Source organism: Gopherus evgoodei, chromosome 3 (genome assembly GCF_007399415.2).
Source record: "Gopherus evgoodei ecotype Sinaloan lineage chromosome 3, rGopEvg1_v1.p, whole genome shotgun sequence".
In the NCBI taxonomy this organism is placed as follows: domain Eukaryota; kingdom Metazoa; phylum Chordata; order Testudines; family Testudinidae; genus Gopherus; species Gopherus evgoodei.
The window spans coordinates 162442387-162463149 of record NC_044324.1 but is presented as its reverse complement, the minus strand read 5'-3'; the positions used below and the strand labels follow the sequence as shown (position 1 = coordinate 162463149).

The 20763-nt window shown below is 43.2% G+C and overlaps 1 protein-coding gene across 1 annotated transcript; it reads left to right on the top strand.

Annotated features, from left to right (window-relative positions):
• Positions 1 to 1286: 1286 nt before the first annotated feature.
• Positions 1287 to 20622, top strand: GLO1 (glyoxalase I). The gene is made up of 6 exons (XM_030557274.1): positions 1287 to 1546; positions 4305 to 4387; positions 7490 to 7630; positions 11045 to 11112; positions 13848 to 13937; positions 18863 to 20622. The coding sequence occupies exons 1-6, from the start codon at positions 1379 to 1381 to the stop codon at positions 18949 to 18951; spliced, it is 639 nt and encodes a 212-aa protein (XP_030413134.1). The 5' UTR covers positions 1287 to 1378; the 3' UTR covers positions 18952 to 20622.
• Positions 20623 to 20763: the final 141 nt, after the last annotated feature.

Here is a 20763-nt window from a genome sequence, read left to right as displayed (position 1 = left end):
CATAAGTGTTTGCAGGATTGGGACCTATGTTCATATGCAGGACTAAATTAGGACATTTTAAAGTAATATTCAAACTTCGTGTTTTATAAAGATTGCAATCTTTCTTCATTCTTTGCATATATTCTGTAACACTCAGAGAGTAAAAGCTACTGGATGGTAGCTCTCTTGTGACTTGGAACATCCTATAATAAAAATATACATACATTACAGATTTACACTCTGTGAGTTTTAATTATTCTGTTACAATATTTTGCAGGAAGATATATGATAATCCGTTTTTTGTTTGTTTTTTAAGTGAGCAACGTTTCTATCTTTGTTCTACCTGCTAGTGCAATGTTTGGCTTTCCTTTTGTTCTCTGTCAGTTTGAGAAAAAAAGTTGTGGTTGTTCCTCTCCACTTTCTTTTCACTTCATTAATATTTAACTTCACTCAGATCCACAATCTAGGGCAAGACAAAACTAGAGTTTCCCATAGGTTAAATATGATTCAGAGAGTTCTAAAATTCAACCCACTTTGTCCTATTTTTAACCATTTTCAGATTTAAAGAAATATACTTTTCAGATATGTGATGACATTTTGTCTCAATATGATGACATTAGCACAACAATTTATGTTGCATCTTGATATGCTCACAAATCACGATTCCTCAAGTTAACTAATGAGAAACAAGTTTGTTGTTTCTAACAACTGTGGTAACTCTAGTGACAAATTCTAGGCCATACTATGTTCCGTCATGCTGGAATCTATCATTTCCAAATCAAATGTTTATTTTCATAACAAGCTACTATATACAGGTACAGACTTGTGAAAAGAAGTCTGAGAGTTGCCTTTCAGGGATATATACAATACACAAAACACTTTTCTGGGAAAGGGTCTTGCAGTATTGCTTGGAATTTTGTATCGTGTCACTTTTGTAATATTGTCCAATTCTTATTTGGTGGTAGGTCACTAAATAGCATAATGCTCCATATGCTCTCTTTCCTCCCAGAGTTGCTTTAGATGCTTCTTGCTTTTTAGATTGCAAGGCCCTTGAGCAGCATTCAGTGGCCCCATTGATGGCATTGGTCTTGCTGAAACACTAGAACCACATGAAAATTGCTGCCTTTCTCCCTGAATTAAATATAGATTGATTTCTTCCTTATTAGAGAGACAACCATTTATAGTATCCAGGGTGAGACTTGCAGTTTGCAGTTTTGTTTAAGTGGACTGCTTCAGGTGGTTTAATCGCAAATTAAGCATTGCATGCTGGGAATTGTAGTAAGAGATTCAGAGACCACACTGATGGAAATATTACATCATCCTGACGTGCCCTAATTTGCAATGGTTGCAGTGAGTGGCTGGGACGCTCCTCTGTTTCTTACTCTGGGGGCAGCTGCTGATGAGAAAACGCCCCGGGAGTTGTATTAGCGCTGTAGATACGGTTCTTAATCTCCCGGCGTGCCTGTTTAGCAGTTCCAATTTCAACATGTCGGAACAGCCGGAGCTCAGCGGCCTCAGCGATGAAGCAGCCGTCAACATCTGCTCCAGCCCGGATCCCAGTACCAAGGTAAGCGGGGACTGGGGGATGAAGCTGCTGGTGAACAAGGCGAGATGGGGGATCAGAAAGGACGCGGTGACGAGGAAGGTGAAGCGATAGAGGAGCGGGGAACCTGCAGTGAGCGACACGGGGAGTCTGGCCTCTGAGACGCTCTAGGGAGCTGGGGGGGACTGAAAATTCCCGTGGCGCCCTTGCGTAAAGGGGTAAGGAGGAGGATCTCCTCATGCAGCCCCAGGGCCGCCCAGAGGATTCCGGGGGCCTGGGGTCTTCGGCGGCGGGGGACCCCGCTTCCGCGGTAATTCGAAGGCGGGGGTCCTTCCGCTCCGGGACCCGCCGTTAAGTGCCCCGAAGACCCGCGGCGGGGGCCCCCAGCCGCCGAATTATCGCCGAAGTGGGACCCGCCACCGAAGCGCAGCTGGGTCTTTGGGGCACTTCGGCGGCGGGGGGTCCTTCCGCTCCGGGACCCGCCGTTAAGTGCCCCGAAGACCCGCGGCGGGGGCCCCCAGCCGCCGAATTATCGCCGAAGTGGGACCCGCCACCGAAGCGCAGCTGGGTTTTTGGGGCACTTCGGCGGCGGGGGGTCCTTCCGTTCCGGGACCCGCCGCCGAAGACCCGGCTGTATGTCGGCAGCGGGTCCCGCTTTGGGGGTAATTCGGTGGCGGGGGGTCTTTCCGCCCGGGAGAGGAAGAAGCTCCGGGGCCCGGGCCCCGCGAGAGTTTTCCGGGGCCCCCGGAGCGAGTGAAGGACCCCACTCCAGGGACCCCGAAAAACTCTCGTGAGGGCCCGTGCGGGGCCCGGGGCAAATTTCCCTACTTGTCCCCCCCCCACCCCTGGGCGGCACTATGCAGCCCTAATGGTGTTTTCCCCTCTCCCCTGGATTTCTCTGTAGTTGAGTAACTAAGTCTGCATACAGTTGGACGGCATATCCCGCACACTGATAGAAGGACTCTTGGATCCTTGGTAACTCATTACATTTGATAAGGCTGGTGTAAACTTTACTCGGGGTTGGATCGGAGCCATGTGACACACAGAGAAATCTATCCAATTTTAATCTTTTTTTAAAACTTTATTTATTTTCCTGTTTTTAAACATGGGTCCTGTTACTTTTCTTGTCTCAAGCATAGTGCAGAAAGGACCAACCTCCCATTGTAAAGTTTATAATTGCAGCCAAAAAAAAAGTTCTGATAGCAAATTAACAGGATAGACTGTAGGAAGACTCAAGGATTGTTAGGGTGCTGCATTTGAATCATACTGCCGGGGGAAGGGGGGACCTTGAGTAAAAGTCAAGACTCAAACTCCATTTTTGATCTTTGTTGCAGTTTAGCACTGTATTTCACAGTATTCTGAAAAAGGATTGGCAGGGGGAAACTCCATAGACTAGTTTTATGTGATTGCCTCGTTTTGGAGGGGACTATGCAATAATATTTGAACCATTCTTGATATGGAATTTTATCTTGTGAATTGTTTGTTAGGGCTAGACTCCCGAGGACTGTTTCCATTTTACATCAAAAAGTGAATTCTTATGGCCATGAAGTAACTTAAATTTCTCTGTGGCCTGATGTGGCCTTAGCAGTTGTGGGGCACAAAACATTGGCAAATTAGAAGAAATTGAGAGGAAAAAAAATGCAATCTACTCAGGAGCATTAAGAGTCAAGAAAGGAGTCTAAGGGAGACAGAAAAATGCTGGATCTGGGTGTTGCTATATATGTATAGGCTATCCAGATATCTAAGCTCATGCTTCAGAGCTTTGGTCACCTGCAGAGATCAGGAAGGATTTTCCCCCCAGTAAACAGTTGGCTAGATGTATTTTGATCCACATTGCCGCCTTTCCCTGAAGCATCAGAGATTGGTCACAGTTGGAGATATGATGGGATAGAATGGACCAGGGCACTGAAGAGGTCCAGAGAATCCTCTTTTTCTCGGCGCCTGGCTTGTGTGTCTTGATCACATGCTCAGGGATATACAGATCACCAGATTTGGGGTCAGGAAGAAATTTTCTCTCAGGTCAGATTGGCAGGTATTTGGTTGGTTAGTTTTTTGCCTTCTTCTGTGGCATGGGTCATGGTTCATCTGATGGGATCATTTGGGCATATCTCACTAATCAATTTGTTGCCATTGCAGGGGCTTTAGGCATTGGTGGCACCTTAACCTCTCCTGTTCTCTGTCTGGGGCATGCAACAGTTTAATCTCCTGTGGATTTAAATGCTCTGGTCGAACTGAAGTCTTAGAGCATAATATAGGATTATCAGTGTGAAATTTTATGACCTGTGATATAAAGGTGGTCAAAGATGATCTGATAGTCCCTTGTGTTCTGACATTCTGTTTAAAAAGGTATACATCCAGAGGTGTAGTTTGACCCCCAAAAGTGGTTCAAATGGAGTAACTATGAGTAAAAGGATGGAAACAAGGATAAAGTATGTTAGCTTTTATTGGTTTTTAATTTAAGAAACAAAATACCAAACCATTTGTTATTGGTGAGGGAAAACAATTAATTTACTATGCAAATTTACAGTGCTATGTATTTTACAGACTAATATCTTTTTTATTAATAATTATATAGGACCTGTAGGTGTTTGCAGGGTCAGGGCAATAGACTTACAGACATAGACATACCATGTATGTATTTATGTTTATAACTTTTTGTCCTACTGACCTTGACAATATCATTCTAAATTATTGTTTCACAATAAAAGCCCAACTTCATGTATTTGTATTGGCATCTTAATGCGCTTTCCTGAGTAGCATAACTACTATAACTTTTCTTTAGGATTTTCTGTTGCAGCAGACAATGTTGCGAATAAAAGATCCTAAGAAGTCACTGGATTTTTATACAAGAATTCTTGGAATGACGTGAGTAAAAATTGCATGAGAAGATTTGTCTTAAATGTGTTTTGTATATTTTAATGATCTAGTCTTCTGAAAAGCAAACCTTGGCATTTAAGACTGATTAACATGAACCAGGCTGAATCATCAGCTAGTGCCCAGTTTGGTGACTCACTTGACTTAATCTTCATGATTGAGGATTTCTACAGTACTCTTACATTTTCAATTGCAGCATCAACTATCATTAATTATTATGACCTGTCATTTTGTGATTCTGCCCCATTAGTTCCCACAACTCTGAACATTTAAATCTATAAATATAGGTGCAACGTTTTTAAAACAAACATTGATATTATCCACCAAAATTATTTTTAAAAAATAAAAATTGAATTCTGCTAAGTCCGCTTATATAAAAGCTTACACGCTTTCTCATCTCTGATCCTGCAGTTAAATAATCATACAGAAATTGTGATATTGCAATAATTTTCATAGTAATAAAATTCTGTCTTCAGCACGATACTCTGACTTAATTGCAGTATAAACAAGAAGCTGAACTCTTATGAGTATTAAAAGGTTTCTAGGGCTGCCCTGTCTTCCCTAGCTTCCTAGTGTTCTTGACTCTTAGGTGTCTGCCCCAGAAGGTGGTTGGTAGGCATTCCAGCCCACTTGTTTGGGGAATGCTGTGGGGAGGCTAGTGCCCTGCAGTGGCATTTTGTTTGTGCTAAAATTCATTTCAAACATCAAGCACAGCAGAAGGGCTCTGAAACAAAGTTCTGCAGATTTGAAACATTCTGACATATGAAAGAGCACCATATAAAGTTAGTAAGGAAAATATTTTCCAAATATTTTCACACAAGTGAAAGGTTCAAGAAGCAGTGGGTATAATGAGAAATGAATGAATATCTCTGAGCTATTTCATATAAATGGTATTTGTTACTGTCACGGAATTTTTCCCCCAGTTTGAACTTTAGCGTCCAAAAGTGGAGACCTGCACGGACCCTTCTAAGCTTAATTCCTAGCTTAGATCTGATAGCGCTGCCACCAGCCTAAATATAGTGTTTGGCACACTTTCTGTTCCCCCAAACCCCTTGGGTCTTAAAACCAGGAGAAATAAACCATCACCCCTCCTTTCCCCCTCCCAGACTTTCCCCTCCCTGGGTTACCCTGAGAGGCTACACTGATCCAAACTCCTTGGATCTTAAAACAGAGAGGAATTAAACTTCCTTTTCCCCCCACCAATCCCTGGTGAGCTCAGACCCAATCCCCTCGGTCTTAAACAAGGAAAAAAATCAATCAGGTTCTAAAGAAAGAAACAGTTAAAATTATCTTTGTGAAATCAGTGTGTAAAATGCTTACAGGGTATTCAGATTCATATAGACTAGAGGGACTTCCCTCCCCCCCATCCCCCAGCCTGAGATTCAAAGTTACAGCAAACAGAGGTAAAAATCCTTCCAGCAAAATACACATTTACAAGTTGAGAAAACAAACATAAGACTAATCTGCCTTTTCTAGCTGATACTTACTATTTTGAAACATGAGAGACTGATTCAGAAAGATTGGAGAAAATCTGGGTGCACATCTGGTCCCTCTTAGCCCCAAGAGCGAACAACGAACAACACAAACAGCACAAACAAAGGCTTTCCTCCACCAAGATTTGAAAGTATCTTGTTCCCCCATTGGTCCTCTGGTCAGGTGTCAGTCAAGTTCACTGAGCTTCTTAACCCTTTACAGGTAAAAGACATTAACCCATAACTATCTGTTTATGACAGTTACTTAGTGAGAAAAGTGATTTGAAACAGAATGTATATTAGTCTGAGTGACCTAGGTCTCTTCGGCGGAGATTTAGAGTTGGCTGGAAAAGATTAAGTCAACAGATGTTAATAGGCATATTGAGTCAGGTATTTCCTGTGCTGTTTTTTGTGTTGTATGAAAAGTGAAACATTAAAACATCTTCATTGCTGGAAGGAAGATGGAATTGAGTACAGATTCTCTGAGTACAAACCTTGATTTATTTTCTTGAAGCTAATGGATTTTCACAGGAAATGCCATACCAGATAAGACTAGTAGTCTGTATCTAGTACAGTGTTCCGTATCTGATAGTAGCTAATACCAAATGCCTCAGAGGACAGTGCATAAATATCTGTAACTGCCAATAAAGAAACAAAACTTCCCTTATGGGCATGCTTTCCCCAGCAGCTGGCTTATGCAATTAAATATGAAGGTTTTATATTCTGTTGTTTTCTCTCCTATCTAATGTAACTGTGAATGTTCTCATCCATCTAAATTTATGTTATTGTTGGGTTGTGTTTTGTTTTGTTTTAAATTCTCCTAAGCACTGGTCTCAGTGCTTATCTTGTGGTAATGAGTTCAACAAATTAATTGTATTGTTGTTTTAAAAAATAAATCCTCTTACTAGTTTACTACCGGTTAAGTCTTTGGTGAAAAAAAAATAAATAAGGAGATGGACATAGACACCCTTATGGAAACTCCCATGCACAAGGCATTGAATACCAGTCTCAGCCCTGGTCTACACCGAGGGCCCAGGGGAATCGATCTAAGTTAGGCATCTTCAGCTACGTGAATAACGTCACTGAAGTTGACGTACTTAAATCAGTTGACTTACCATGGTGTCTTCACCACGGTGAGTCGACTGCTGCAGCTCCCCCGTCGACTCTGCCTGCACCTCTCGCCAAGCTGGAGTACAGGAGTCGACGGGAGAGTGCTCTGGGAGTTGATTTATCGCATCTAAACTAGATGCGATAAATCGATACCCACTGGATCGATTGCTGCCCGCCAATCCGTCAGGTAGTGAAGACATGAGATTTTTATTCTAGTGTACCTACAGTTACTAGTTTTCATAGGTTCACAAGTTTTGGGTTTTTTTAATTGATTATTTTCCAAATGTGTTCATAGATGTATCTTTCAAGAATATTTCCATGACACAAATTTGAAGACTGAACCACTTATGAGGTATTGGGGTGGTAGGGGCAGGGAAGAATGTAGTCATAATTCTCTAAAGTGGGGAGAGCTGTTTTTTTGTTTTGTTTTTTGTTTTTAGTTGCAGTCTAATTGTATCTTTAAAAATGCCATCAATTATGACTTTTTTTTTAATAAAATTGTTGCCTTTAGATTGCTCCAAAAATGTGACTTTCCCACTATGAAATTTTCACTTTATTTTTTGGCTTATGAAGATAAAAATGATATCCCAAAAGATGCAAATGAGAGAACAGCTTGGACTTTCTCTAGAAAGGCTACACTTGAACTAACACAGTAAGTGTTAACTCCAGCTTTTTACAGTTCACTTCTGCTTACATTTAATGGACGTTAGTTACAACTGTGTGCTTTGCATTAGGTTATATTATTGCACTTGTGTTTTATCTGATCATGGGTTGTGTACAATTAATGCAATGTGGAAAAATACTTTCTCTTATATCATAAAAAGTATGGCTTGGATGCTGGATACCTGAACAAGTAGAACTGTGCTTTTTCTCAATATTCATTAAACTAACATAGCATAAAGGAGGGGGAAACTGCTTCCTGCGGAAAAAAAGCTAATCAAAGGAGAGCAGTGAAAAGGAAGATGAAGGGGTCCAGTGTACTAGGAAAGGAATTTTAGAGAGCAGCTATGAGATGATTGTGGTGTACTGGATTGAGGACACATTGGGAGTCAGATCTGGATTCTACCCTCATCGCTTCTGTTAACTCACTGTGTGACCTTAGAAAGGTCATTTAAGCTTTCACTTTATAGAGTACTTTGAGATAGATGGATTAAAAGTGGTACAGAAGAGGGAAGTAAAATTATCTTTGGTGTTTTAAGAGTGCATATGGCTCTTTTAATGTCACTTTTTCATGTAATACTACAGTGATGTGAGAAATTTGCTTGAAGTCTCAATAGTTACACAAAATGACTAACTATTTTGTCAGTGTGCCACCATGTGTTTTGACATGGAAATAAAATGTATCCTAAATTTTTTGACAGCTGGTAATGATAGGTGCTATGGTAACTTATGTAGAGAGGTAGAGAACCTCCCAAATAGACCAGTACACAAACTTAATAAAACAAATTTGTACTCTCTCGTAGTACTGTTCCCTCCACACCCAGTGAACAACTGAGTGCTGACCCCTGCAACACTCCCTCCTCCTAATCCATATGAGGTTAGAGCCCCATCCCAAGTCTTCCAGAGTTGAACCTGAATCCTTGAGAGGAGCAGAGAGTCTAGACACTGCTACAGCCACAGCAGTAGTGAGGAAGCAAGCTTGGCTCAGTCTGCCTGCTTCCTGACGTAGGGAATATACCTTCAAGGTCCCAGAACTGTTACTGCCAACTTATGACATTACTAACAATTTGCAGACATGTGCTAGGGATGGGATTTTATTGTGGGAGTGGATTGTAATGACCCTGGAAGAGTGGCTGAAGGTAGCTTAGGGTTGAATGGTAGAGAGAGCGCAGGGCAAAGGGATTTCATGTATTTAAGTGTACTTGGTGGGGGTATGTGTGTGTGTGTGTGTGTGTCTCATAACAGTGAAAGTTGGGCAATGCAGTAATAGGAAGCAATCAGGAATTCAGTTTCAATGAGAAGAAAGAAAATGAAAATTAGTGAAAGGTAAACACTTATAAAACATCCTACAGCTCATACGTGTATCGAGCCACAAGATTTGCAAATGAAAGAGCTGAATAATTGTATGACCTCTTATACTATTAAAACAATGAGGAGTCTGGCACCTTAAAGACTAACTGGTTTATTTGGGCAAGAAAGTGGGCATCTGAAGAAGTGGGTTTTTTACCCACGAAAGCTTATGCCCAAATAAATCTGTTAGTCTTTAAGGTGCCACAGGACTCCTTGTTGTTTTTGTGGATTCAGACCAACACTGCTACCCCCTGATAGGCAATTGAACAAATGGAAATAGAGGAACAAGACTATTATGACAATTTAGCTCTTTGGTACAGGATCTGTCTCTTAATGTGTGTTTGGACAGACTTTAATATAATGGGGCCCTAACTCTGACTGGAGTCTTCAGGCACAACTGTAATTAAATTAATATAGTACTATTTGATATGAATGTAGTAAATTTCTACACGTGAGTCCATATATTGCACAAATGCCAAAAAAATTATCATAGGGTATGTCTTCACTAGCAATGTTAAACCATTGCCACGGCAGCGCTGTAACATGGCTGTGTAGTCGTGACACCAGCACTGGAATAGCTGTATAAAAAAACCACCTCCACAAGGAGAATAGCACTGGGAGCACAGCCTACACTGCCACTGTACAGTGCTGAAACTTTCAGCACTTGGGTGTGGTTTTTTTTTTTTTTCATACTCCTGAGCAGGAAAGTTGTCTACACTGCCACTTTACAGTGCTGCAAGTTCTTAAATATTGAATGACAATTTAAATGTCAATATCTGAAAACCATCTAAGTCCTAACAAAGCGTTGTAAAATTGGAATGCATGACAGTGATTGCTGGGAGAATGATATAAGTAGGTCCTCTGATATAAGGCTCCCATCTCCACAGCAAGTGTCTAGATCAGGGGTGAGCAAACTTTTTGGCTCGAGGGCCACATCGGGGTGTGAAACTGTATGGAGGGTCAGGTAGGGAAGGCTGTGCCCCCCAAACAGCCTGGCTCTTGCCCCCTATCCAACCCCTCCCACTTCTGCCCCACAACTGCACCCCTCAGAAGCCCCCACCCATCCAACACCCCTCCCCCTGCTCCTTGTCCCCTGACCGCCCCCTCCTGGGACCCCCATCCCTAACCGCCTCCCGGGCCCCACCCCCATCCAATTCCCCCTGTTCCCCGTCCGCTGCCTCCCCCGAACCTCTGCCCTATCCAACTGCTCCCTGTCCCCTGACTGCCCCCAGGACCCCCTGCCCCACACCATGCTGCTCAGAGCAGCATGTCTGGAGCCGTGCCTACCAGCTGGAGCCAGACACGCTACCACATTGCCCAGCATGAGCTCACAGCCCTGCTGTCCAGAGTGCTGCCTGCTTGGCAGCGTGGCTGCAGAGGAAGAGGAACAGCAGGGGAGGGGTCGGTGGCTAGCCTATCCGGCCGGGAGCTCAGAGCCAGGCAGGACGGTCCCGCGGGCCATAGTTTGCCCACCTCTGGCCTAGATAGTTACATTTTATTTTTAAAGAAGTATTTATCTGAAGTTTTGTCTTGTAGATGAGGCAAAAGAGAACATTTTAAAATCACAATGAGAACATGGAAATATAAGTTATGCTTTTGCATACATATTCAAAACACAGGGGAATTGCATACAGAGTTCCATCTATGGATGCATTTTGAATTCATCCATATCTGTAGTATCTGAGTGCTGTAACTTTGGTAGAATAGGGGAGGTTAGCTCAGTGGTTTGAGCACTGGCCTGCTAAACCCAGGGTTGTGAGTTTAATCTTTGAGGAGGCCATTTAGGGATCTGGGGCAAAAAAAAAAAACAGTTGAGGATTGGTCCTGTCTTGAGCAAAGGGTTGGACTAGATGGCCTCCTGAGTTCCAGTCCAACCCTGATATTCTATGATAGGCATTATGCTATGAGTGGAGGACAACTATCCCTGAACTGTAGGGATCTAGGTTGTAATGTATCCTTTGCAGTGGGTAATTCCATATATTTCTAAATTTTTTTTTTTTAAACAGCATGCTGCTCTTCATTTTATATTAATTAGGTTTTTCCCTTTCTCTCATAGTAATTGGGGCACTGAAAATGATGAAAATCAGTCTTACCACAATGGCAATTCAGATCCTCGAGGTTTTGGTATGTTTTAGAGAAAGTTACGCACTGCAGTCATTTTTTTTTTCAGTCTCTGATTTTTTTTATAAGTCTTTAGACCATTGAAATTGAGAAAATATTCTTGTGTAAAATAGAGTAATAAGTTAAGTGTACAGGTTAGGGAACAGTTCTACTACTATGTGTTTTGATAACCATACAATAAAAATGCTGCTAATGTATGTGGATGAAGTGACTTAGCATTATGGATTAGTTTAAATAAAAACTACTCATTCTGGAGACTTGAAGAGATTTTGAAATCTGGAATTTTATCTCTGTTTTTCCGGTATACAGACCCTTGAAAATTAGGAATAAGAACTTGTGGGTAAATATACTGTCTTAAGAATAATGAGCCACAGTAGTAGTTTGTACATAAAATTGACTCTTAAAGTAAGTATATAATTGTTTCTGGTAGACATTTTAACATTAAGATTTTAGTAAAAGATATTAAAAATAATATTTTATCTCTGGTTGCTCCCAGTGTTGAGACTTAGTTGGAACTCAGTGTGTAATTAGTAGAACATTCAGTTTTTAAAAATATAAGATTGAGTTTTGCTCAGATACATGGGTGAGAGCAGGATTTGGCCCTGATGTGCAGAAGAATTCAGAATATCAAGTCACAGAATGTCTGAAAGGTCACTGGTATGATTTATCAAGTACATGTTTTAGACCAGGGGTTGGCAGCCTTTCAAAAGTGGTGTGTCAAGTCTTCATTTATTCACTTTAATTTAAGGTTTCATGTGCCGGTAATACATTTTAATGTTATTTTAGAAGGGCTCTCTCTATAGTTGTATTGTAAAATAAACAAGATTTTCAAAATGTTTAAGAAACTTCATTTAAAGTTAAATTAAAATGTTGCTCTTACGCTGCTGGCTCGCTGAGCCCGCTGCTGGTCTGGGGTTCCGTTCATCTAGGCTGGCAGCTGGCTGAGCGGGGCCTGTGGCTGGGACCCCGGCTGGCAACGGGCCGGCAGCCAGAACCCCAGACCGGCAGCGGGCTGTGCGGAGCCAGCGACCGGGACCCCAGACCAGCAGTGGGCTGAGTGGCTCAGCCCCCTGCCACTTAGGGGTTCCATCTGCTGGCTCCTGCCAGGCGGAATCCCAGCTGCCAGACCCACTCAGCCCGCTGTTGGTCTGGGGTCCCGGCCCTGCCCACATACAGTGGGCACCTACCTTCTCCCTGGTTCTGGCCCATTCTCTTCCTCTCTCTGTGCAGTGAGCTGAGGGTGAGAGTGCACTGAGCACAGGGCTAGGAGTGAAGGAGCAGGCTGGGGGTTGGGTGTAGGGTCTGGCCAGGAGCTAGAATGAGGGAGGGGGCTCAGGGTTGGGGCAGGAGGTTTGGGTGTGGAGTGCTTACCTGGGCAGCTCCCATTTGGTGCAAGGGGTGCAGGTGGGAATGTGTGTGTGGGGGTACAGGAGCTCCCATTTGGTGCTGAGGGTGGGGGTTCTGGAGTCAGGATGTGGGTGTGTGTGTGAGGGGTGGGGGGGGCTGGGTATGTGCAGCGGTGCAAGAGTCAGGGCAGAGGGCTGGGGGCATGTAGGGGGTGCAGTTGTCAGGGTATGGGATGTGGGGGGCCTGGGTATGTGATGGGGGTGTTTGTGTGCCAGAGTCAGTGCTGGGATTGTGGGGGGGGGGCAGGGGAGGGTAAAGGAGTCAAGCAGAAGGCTGGGTGTGGGGGGAGTACAGTGCTCAGGGCAGGGGCCTGGAGGTTGTGCGAGGCTGCAGGTCTCAGGGCAGAGGGCTGGGGTCATGGGGTGCTCACAGCAGGGGGCTGGAGGGGATATGCCCTAATTCCACCACTCCCTTTCCCCAAGGCTCTGCCTCCACTTCTCTGCCTCCGCTGGGAGCAGTGAGCATGCTGACTCCACTCCTCCCCCACCCCCTCCCTCGCAAGGGCCATCAGCTGATCCACGGACTGGCAGGGAGGGAGGGATGGAGAGGAGGGAGGAGGAGGGGCAGGAACCCAGCACACTGTGGGAAGAGGCAAGGGAGCCAGCAGGACCAAGCTTCTGCCCCCATGGGGGGGGGTGTGTGGAAGAGCGGGCTGGGCTGGGCAGGGTTTTTAATGGCACGCTGCTGCCTGTTGGGATCCCAGGAGGCAGCAGCTTGCCATTAAAAATCGGCTCGCATGCTGTCTTTGGCATGCATACCATAGGTTGCTGACCCCTGGACTATACTACTTGATTTGATATTTTGAGTTTCTGAACTGATCCCTGAACTTGGGAACAAGTAATTTAGTATTCTTGCCTTTATAAACACAATATTAGTGTTTAAATTCTTACCCTGTTTTGTAAATACAGAAAACTTCCTGATACTTGGACTTACTGTTTTTATGAACACTTTCTCTTTTGCCTTTCAATTTCATTTTTCTTTGACTCAGATTCTATTGTGTATATCATCACTGTGTCACTAGAGTATTCTGCAAAACATTTTAACTTTTGAGATCCTGTGAAACAGCTAGCTCATGGGGAGGAGAAGTGAGCCAAAAATTATAGTACCCTTAATACATTATTCTCCACCCCCCCCCCCCCCAATTAAAACAGGACTTGCCTTGAGTAAGTTATTTTAACACATTTAGATACATTTTAGGTGAACTAACTTGGAAGCTCTTTGCATAGGGTAAAGTACCTGTCATATTTTAGTGCTGTAACAACAATCCATTTGTTGTAATTTTTGCTCATTTATGCACTATGTACTCTGCCTGTGCTTACTCTATGGCACAGGTCACATTGGAATTGCAGTCCCTGATGTAGCTGCAGCTTGTAAGAGGTTTGAAGAGCTGGGAGTGAAATTTGTGAAGAGACCAGATGATGGTAAGTCTTCACCAAGACATCTTATCAATATGATTTGATTCTTGATTCTTCTCCCCCCCCCCCCCCCCGTATACTGTGAATTCGTCTTTCTTTCATATATTGTTAGGGGAGGAGGCTAGGTGATATGGCTTTTTAATCGCTGCTGTCACTTCCTGAATTCATTCATCAGCCTTGGGTTTTGCTAGAGCCAATCAAAGTTTCTTTTTTTTTATACACTAGGGAAAACTTATATTTGGTCTGCTCCAAAGTGACTTCTGGAAATCTGGTCAGCTATCCATGGCTAGAGTTTGTGCACTTTTGTTGCTACTTCAATTGACCATGTGTTATCTCCTCTATTCCATATAAAATTTTGTGTGGCAGCAATGTTACGATTGGGAAAGTTTGTCCTATGGGCCAGACTCGCATGTAACATCTGTGTTGTCTCATTTTAACATTCTAGAAGCCTACCGAAATACTCTATTAATCAAAACTGGGAAGGTTCCACAACTTGTCATATGCTGCAACCCTAACAGTCCACTCTTAATTATCTTTTCTTCCAAAGGATACAGATGTGCTATCTCTTTTCCTTTTTTTAAATACAAAACTTTAGTCCTTGTATCATTCTGGTTACTTTCTGCTGTTTCAATTCTAGATAATTAGGGTCTGGGCCGGCTCCAGGCACCAGCATAGGAAGCTGGTGCTTGGGGCAGCCAATTCAAAGGGGCGACACTCCATCCAGTATCGGGGCAGCACGTCTGGGTCTTCAGGAATTCTGCAGCAGGTCCCTCGTTCCCTCTATTCCTCTTTGAGCTGCTGCCGAAGTGCCACCACTCGTCTTTTTTTTGTTTGTTTTTTTGCCTCTTGGGGTGGCAGAAAAGCTGGAGCCGGCCCTGATTAGTGCCCTACCAAATTCATGGTCCATTTTGGTTAATTTCACGGTCATAGGATTTTAAAAATAGTCAATTTCATGGTTTCAAGTGTTTACATCTGAAATTTCATGGTGGTGTAACCGTGAGGGTTCCAACCCAAAAGGGAGTTGTAAAGCTGTTGTAGGGGGGTTGAGAGATTGCCACACTTACTTCTGTGTTGCCTTTAGAGCTGGGCTCAGAGGGCTTAAGCCAGGGAAGGTACCTGGAGTTGGGTCTGATCTCCCCCGAAGAGTAGCCTTGTAGGGGAAGTGGATTGTAATGACTCTGGAAGATTCTCAGCAGAAATAGGGCAGCTCACACTGTCTGCATCGTCCAGCGCTGACCTGGCTCCCAGAGCTGCCTGGCCCCGCCTCCACAGAAAGGAACGGAAGGGAGAGGGACAGACTGACGCACGCGTGCACACACACGTACACGTACACGTGGTTGTGGAGACAGACAAATGGAGCCTGGGTCGGGGAAGGAGCAGTGATGGGCACCCCAGGGCTGGCATTAAATACAGAGTACAGAGGCGATTTGGGGCAGGGGGGCTATAGCGACACCCCCACAGAGCAGACCAGGGCTGCAGCTGGCTCTATCCATCACTTATCACCACCCCACAGAGACCCACACAATCCTGGGGGCCTGCCCCTTTGTGCCTACAGAGATAGCTCTCCACCCCTCTGCTCAGGAGTGCCCTACATTCTTTTTTGCCTCCCCCCGCCCAAGGCCATTGGCTGGGAGGTTCCCAGCCTATTGGCCGAGGGGAAGCTGCAGGTGAGCAAGCCCCGATTGTCGTCATCACAAGCACAGCAATTCTTTGTTTGGATATTTAATTTAAATTACTTGCCTCAGTGAATCTACTCTTCCTTTCCATACAGTTTTTGGCTTTTCCTGTAAGAAAACTTACAACTTCTTTTCAAAGAAGTCCATTTATAGTTTTTCACTTGAGAAATGTATTTTCTTGTTAACTCAGTTTCATAGGCAATTTAAAAAGTCACTTGAATTGTACCTGTTTCCGCACCCCACCCCCTATTGGTCCAAAAACACATGGAAGATATGCAGATTTTTATTGCTGTGGGCCAAACCACCCTATGTGGAAATGTAAGGGTATGTCTGCACAGCTGCCCAGCGCTGGAATAAAGCCACCTCCTCGAGAGGAATAGCTACCAGCACTGGCAGCGTGGGTCCCAATGCTGTAGCACTGTCTACATTGCCACTTTACAGCGCTGAAACTTGCATTGCTCGAGGAGGGGCGGTGTTTTTTCACACCCCCGAACGAAGAAAGTTTCAGCGCTGTGAGTGGCAGTGTAGACCAGGCCTGAATGTCCAAGCTAGAAAAGCTCTGCAAGGGTAAGAATTCCTTCAGGAAATTGTCCTCAAGTCATTCATTCTTCTGGGCATTCCATTCTATTGTTCGCTCCTCTAGTGATATTGATCAGCATTCCCACCCACAGGGGAGATGCAGAAGACTGGGTCAACCCTGCAGCGACTCTGCCTCTACCCTTGTTCTGTCCACTCCCTCAACCAGCCCCTTTGGCCTCCCTAGGATTCCCCCTGCCATTACTCCCTCTGGGTCGTTTTTTCTCTGGAGCTTCTCATAAAGTAAAGCCTGTCACCACAGGTTCTTATCTCTGTAATGTATGTATTTGTTTTATGTGTGTATTAAGTGATAATGCACTATGAGAGTCCCCTGACTCCCCCTTCAGCCCTCTGTATAAATTGATCCCCTCCTTTACATATGTTTTGCCCATAGGGGTTTCTGTAACCCTATGGCAGCAATATCCCCTTGCTTTTGCAATACGGTGAGGGAAGGAGACCATGAGTTCCCTATTTATGTGATTTGCAAGAAGTGTTATCATTACTCAGGGTACCAATGTGTTTAAATTATATAAGAGCCTTGTAAAATCTCAAAGCAAGCTCATTTTCATTTCTCATATAATAATCTCATACTGTATAATACACATTTTTTCATTAATTAGGAGTTAAATTTATTATTTATTAGCTAGCTAGGTTATTATATTTTTTTCAGTGTGGAAAATTATATGTGCTATTTTATGGGTTGAATGACTGAATGACATAATCCCACCACCACCCCTCCCAAATGTGAGTCTGGGTAATTTTTTAAGTGTCTGTCTTGCAACATGGTGGTGTCTACCCCTGCTTATTAATGTAACCAGAATATTGCAGAATGAACCAAACTGGTTTAACTATATTCCTCTTTTTACTACTGTTATGCTCTGAACACTTGTTTTTATCCGTTACTAATCTAATCAGTCTTCTAGTTATAGTGGTATAGAATAGGAATATTGAGGACAATTTTTTTTCTTTTAATTGTATAATCTTTTATATTTCATGCAGTGGAGAGTGTTAAAATATTCCTCTGAGGTCTGTATTGAGAGAGAATCTCATTGCATAATCTGCTTTTAAAAAAAAAAGAATCGGGCAGGAAATGAAGAAAAATCTGTATTATCAAATCCTTTCCTATATGAAGGGATCTCACAGCTCCAAGACAGACCTCACTTTCCCTTTATAACTCTTTTTCCATTAATTGCTCTTGTCAGTAAGTACCTTTCATGAAAAACTTTGTCATGATACCATCCTTTCAACAGGGAATGAAAATGGCTCTCCTTTTAGAGCACTGATTGCTACTTCAGTTGGAGTGTAACATCACAGAGCACACAATTCTCTCTGATACCCCCACTTTCTGTTCACCATAGGAAGAAATAGGCCCTCTACCTTCGCTAGAGATCTTTTGAAATCACACATAGTGATGTAACTGAAGCCCTATGTTTCTTTGGCTGGAACTAGCATTGTTATGTGTGACCCTAGTGCAGAGGCTGGGAATCAACTTTTTAAATACCCTGTTGGATAGTATGAGAACAAGAGTTTGAAAGGAGACCTTGTATAACCTTTTTCCTAGTTCATCAATTTCTCTGTCAAAGCAAATGACAATTAAATGTCTTTGCTGATAAACTTAAATTAAAGAAAATCATGAAGTACGTAACGTGCTGGCAGTATTTACCTGAAACTTTCCACCTTGTTACAAGGTGTTGATGCTGCTAGTAAAGGGTTAAGTGAATGCTGTTGACTTTTTGAGATAGGTGACTCAGTACCATCACCTGGGCAGAAAGAAAGGTGGGGAAGGGAGAATCTAGATGTGAGCTGAATAGTCCTCAGGGAGGAACCCTAGGATGAGCCACTCCTGGGGAAAAAGGTGTGAGCTGAGTTTTGGCTTTAACAAACAAAAGTACAAAAATACAACACCCACCAGGAAGAGCTGGTGTTTGGACTTCACATTGATTGTTTGTGTAGGTGGTTGGAAAAGGCATTTGATGACATAGCAGTGCAGCAAGAAGCAATTTTAAAATGGCAATTTTATAACAGTGGTTCCAACTTTTGTAGCTAGGCTGAACTAGAACATGATATGGTTATAGTGTCACTTCAGTTATGTCAGGTATGATGTGATGATGTGCAAACTTGCAGAAATACTATCTGCCCTGTAGTTTTAAAGCACAAGTTAATCATACAAACTGCTTCCCTAACTGCCTTTTAAGTCTAAGGCCTTGGCTACACTCACACTTTACAGCGCTGCAACTGGGGTGTGAAAAAACACCCCCCTGAGCGCCGCAAGATACAGCGCTGTAAAGCGTCAGTGTAATCGGGGCAGCAGCGTTGGGAGCGCGGCTCCCAGCGCTGCACGCTACACCCGTAAGGGATGTGGTTTACATGCAGCGCTGGGAGAGCTCTCTCCCAGCGCTGCCGCTCTGACTACACTCACACTTCGCAGCGCTGCCGGGGCAGCGCTTTGAAATTCCAAATGTAGCCATACCCTGAATTGGATCCTTGAGGTTGGTGATGAACTGTGATCTTGAACACATTATTTGAACTGTCTACTCTGTTTGCCACGCAAAGGCAATAAAAAATATTGAAACCGTAAATCTGTGTTGTTTTTGTCAGTGTAAAATATGAATCTTAATCTTTAAAAACTATTAATGTTGTTTTTAACTATATCTGAAAATATGTATCTTTTTATTGTAGGTAAAATGAAAGGACTTGCATTTATTCAGGATCCTGATGGCTACTGGATTGAAATTTTGAATCCTAACCACATGGTGACCCTCATCTAGTTTTAAAGTAACATACTATACAGTAGGTACAAGTCTTCTCCAGGAGGCTGAAAACATGTAACACACTCTACTATTTATGAGATGTATACTTGATTGAGAGGAATTAACCTCATCCACAAATAGATCTTTACCAATCCTGTTAGAACCTCATCTTGCTTGGATTCCCCTTTATATTCTTCTTTTGTTTTCTTTTTTGTGATGCCACTGCTTCCTGTTTCTAATTAGGAGAGCATAATAGCATCTGTGTTCTGAAAATGCACTCATGCATGTTCACCATTTATGCCAGTGGTCCTCAACCTTTTTTGTCTGGCAGGTGCCAGACAACGAGCCACGGAGGACCGTGGCGGCGGACGAGCATCCGCCAAAATGCAGCGTCAACAGGCGTCGTCGCCGAAATACCGCTGACAAGCAAAAATCGGCGGCACTTTGGCAGCGACACGTCTGGATGCTGCTGCTTGTCAGCGGCATTTTGGCGAATGCTCGTCCGCCGGCCAGTATGCGGGCACACTTAGATGCCCCGGCAGGCATCATGGTGCCCATGGGCACCACATTGGGGACCCCTGATTTATGCAAAAATTAGTATATTCTCCCCTTCGGGGCTGCTTTGAGTTAGCTATATTGTGCAGCCAAAATTTCACTATGTTTGAACCAGCTGAGAACTGGTATATTGGGGGTGGGATATGTGAGTAGGAAGATTGCTGTATCTTATGTCGTGCAGGTCTAGCACCAGCGACAAGTTTTTTGTTTGTTTGTTAAACTTGGGGAGGGGATAAAACACTTTAAATTAGACTTTTGGGCTACATCGTGCTTATACTGAAGTCAATGGCAAAATTCCTTTGGACTTCAATGGAAGCAGGATTGGGACCTTTGTGTGTACAGTTATGTCAGTAAACAGTAGACACGCAGGAACAACTTGTAGGTATCCAAGCTGCTTGAGACTAGAAACTTAATGGCAGTGACACATCGAGTCCAACAGAGAGAGAGTTCAGTGTGCGTTGCATTTGAGCAGCTATGACTGACTGCAAGTGGGCAGAGGAGGTCAGCAGACTTGCCACTTGCTCTCAAGAGTTGGCATCTAAGAGCACAGACTCTGAACATCTATTTTGAAAATCAAGGCTATACAGCAATTAGCTTACAACTAAGAAATAGCTGAAAATGCCATGATTCCCTGTTCAGTGGCTGAGAGCTGGCAGACATACTTATCCCTTATCTATGATTGTGTGTGATGCCTGGGCTTCTGCTAAATATAGTGCATTTAAATCACGTCTTTTATATCAAGCTACAATTTGATACAGGAGTCTGGTTAACTAAAATTCTAGTGGTTTGTGAAACCATGACTACCTGCTGTTATGACAACTTTTTATCTGCCTTTTTTTAAATTTAAAAAGTAGTAGTTGCAGTTACACTGAAGTTGTAAATAACAGGAAAACACTTCAAGTTTATAAATCCTACATGTGAACCAGTTTCTTGTTAAAGTGTTTCAGTAGCCTTCAAATACTCACTTTACCGTCCCCCTGCCCCCACCAAAAAAAACCCATAACAAAACCATCTTGGTATTTAATGTGTTTGTAGAAGCACTTTATGATTCCTGTTGGCACTGAACAGCACTGAGTGATGTGACTGTTAAATCGGATAGCCCTGTGGCATCAAATAAAAGTATTTCCAAATAAAGTGTCTGCAAAACTTTGAAAATTCTTCTCTAAAGCTGTATGACATACAGTACTTCACTACCCACTAAGGCCATGTCTATACTACAAAGTTAAGTCAACTTAAGTTACGTCAATGATCATCCACTGCTGTAATTAAACCACT

What these genes read in the sequence shown, in the direction of transcription:
- GLO1 (XM_030557274.1), top strand. Translation starts at nt 1,379, where the DNA reads ATGAGAAAACGCCCCGGGAGTTGTATTAGCGCTGTAGATACGGTTCTT. An exon ending in GCTACACTTGAACTAACACA is followed by an intron (nt 7,631 to 11,044) that starts GTAAGTGTTAAC and finishes TTTCTCTCATAG; the next exon opens with TAATTGGGGCACTGAAAATG. An exon ending in TTCAGATCCTCGAGGTTTTG is followed by an intron (nt 11,113 to 13,847) that starts GTATGTTTTAGA and finishes TCTATGGCACAG; the next exon opens with GTCACATTGGAATTGCAGTC.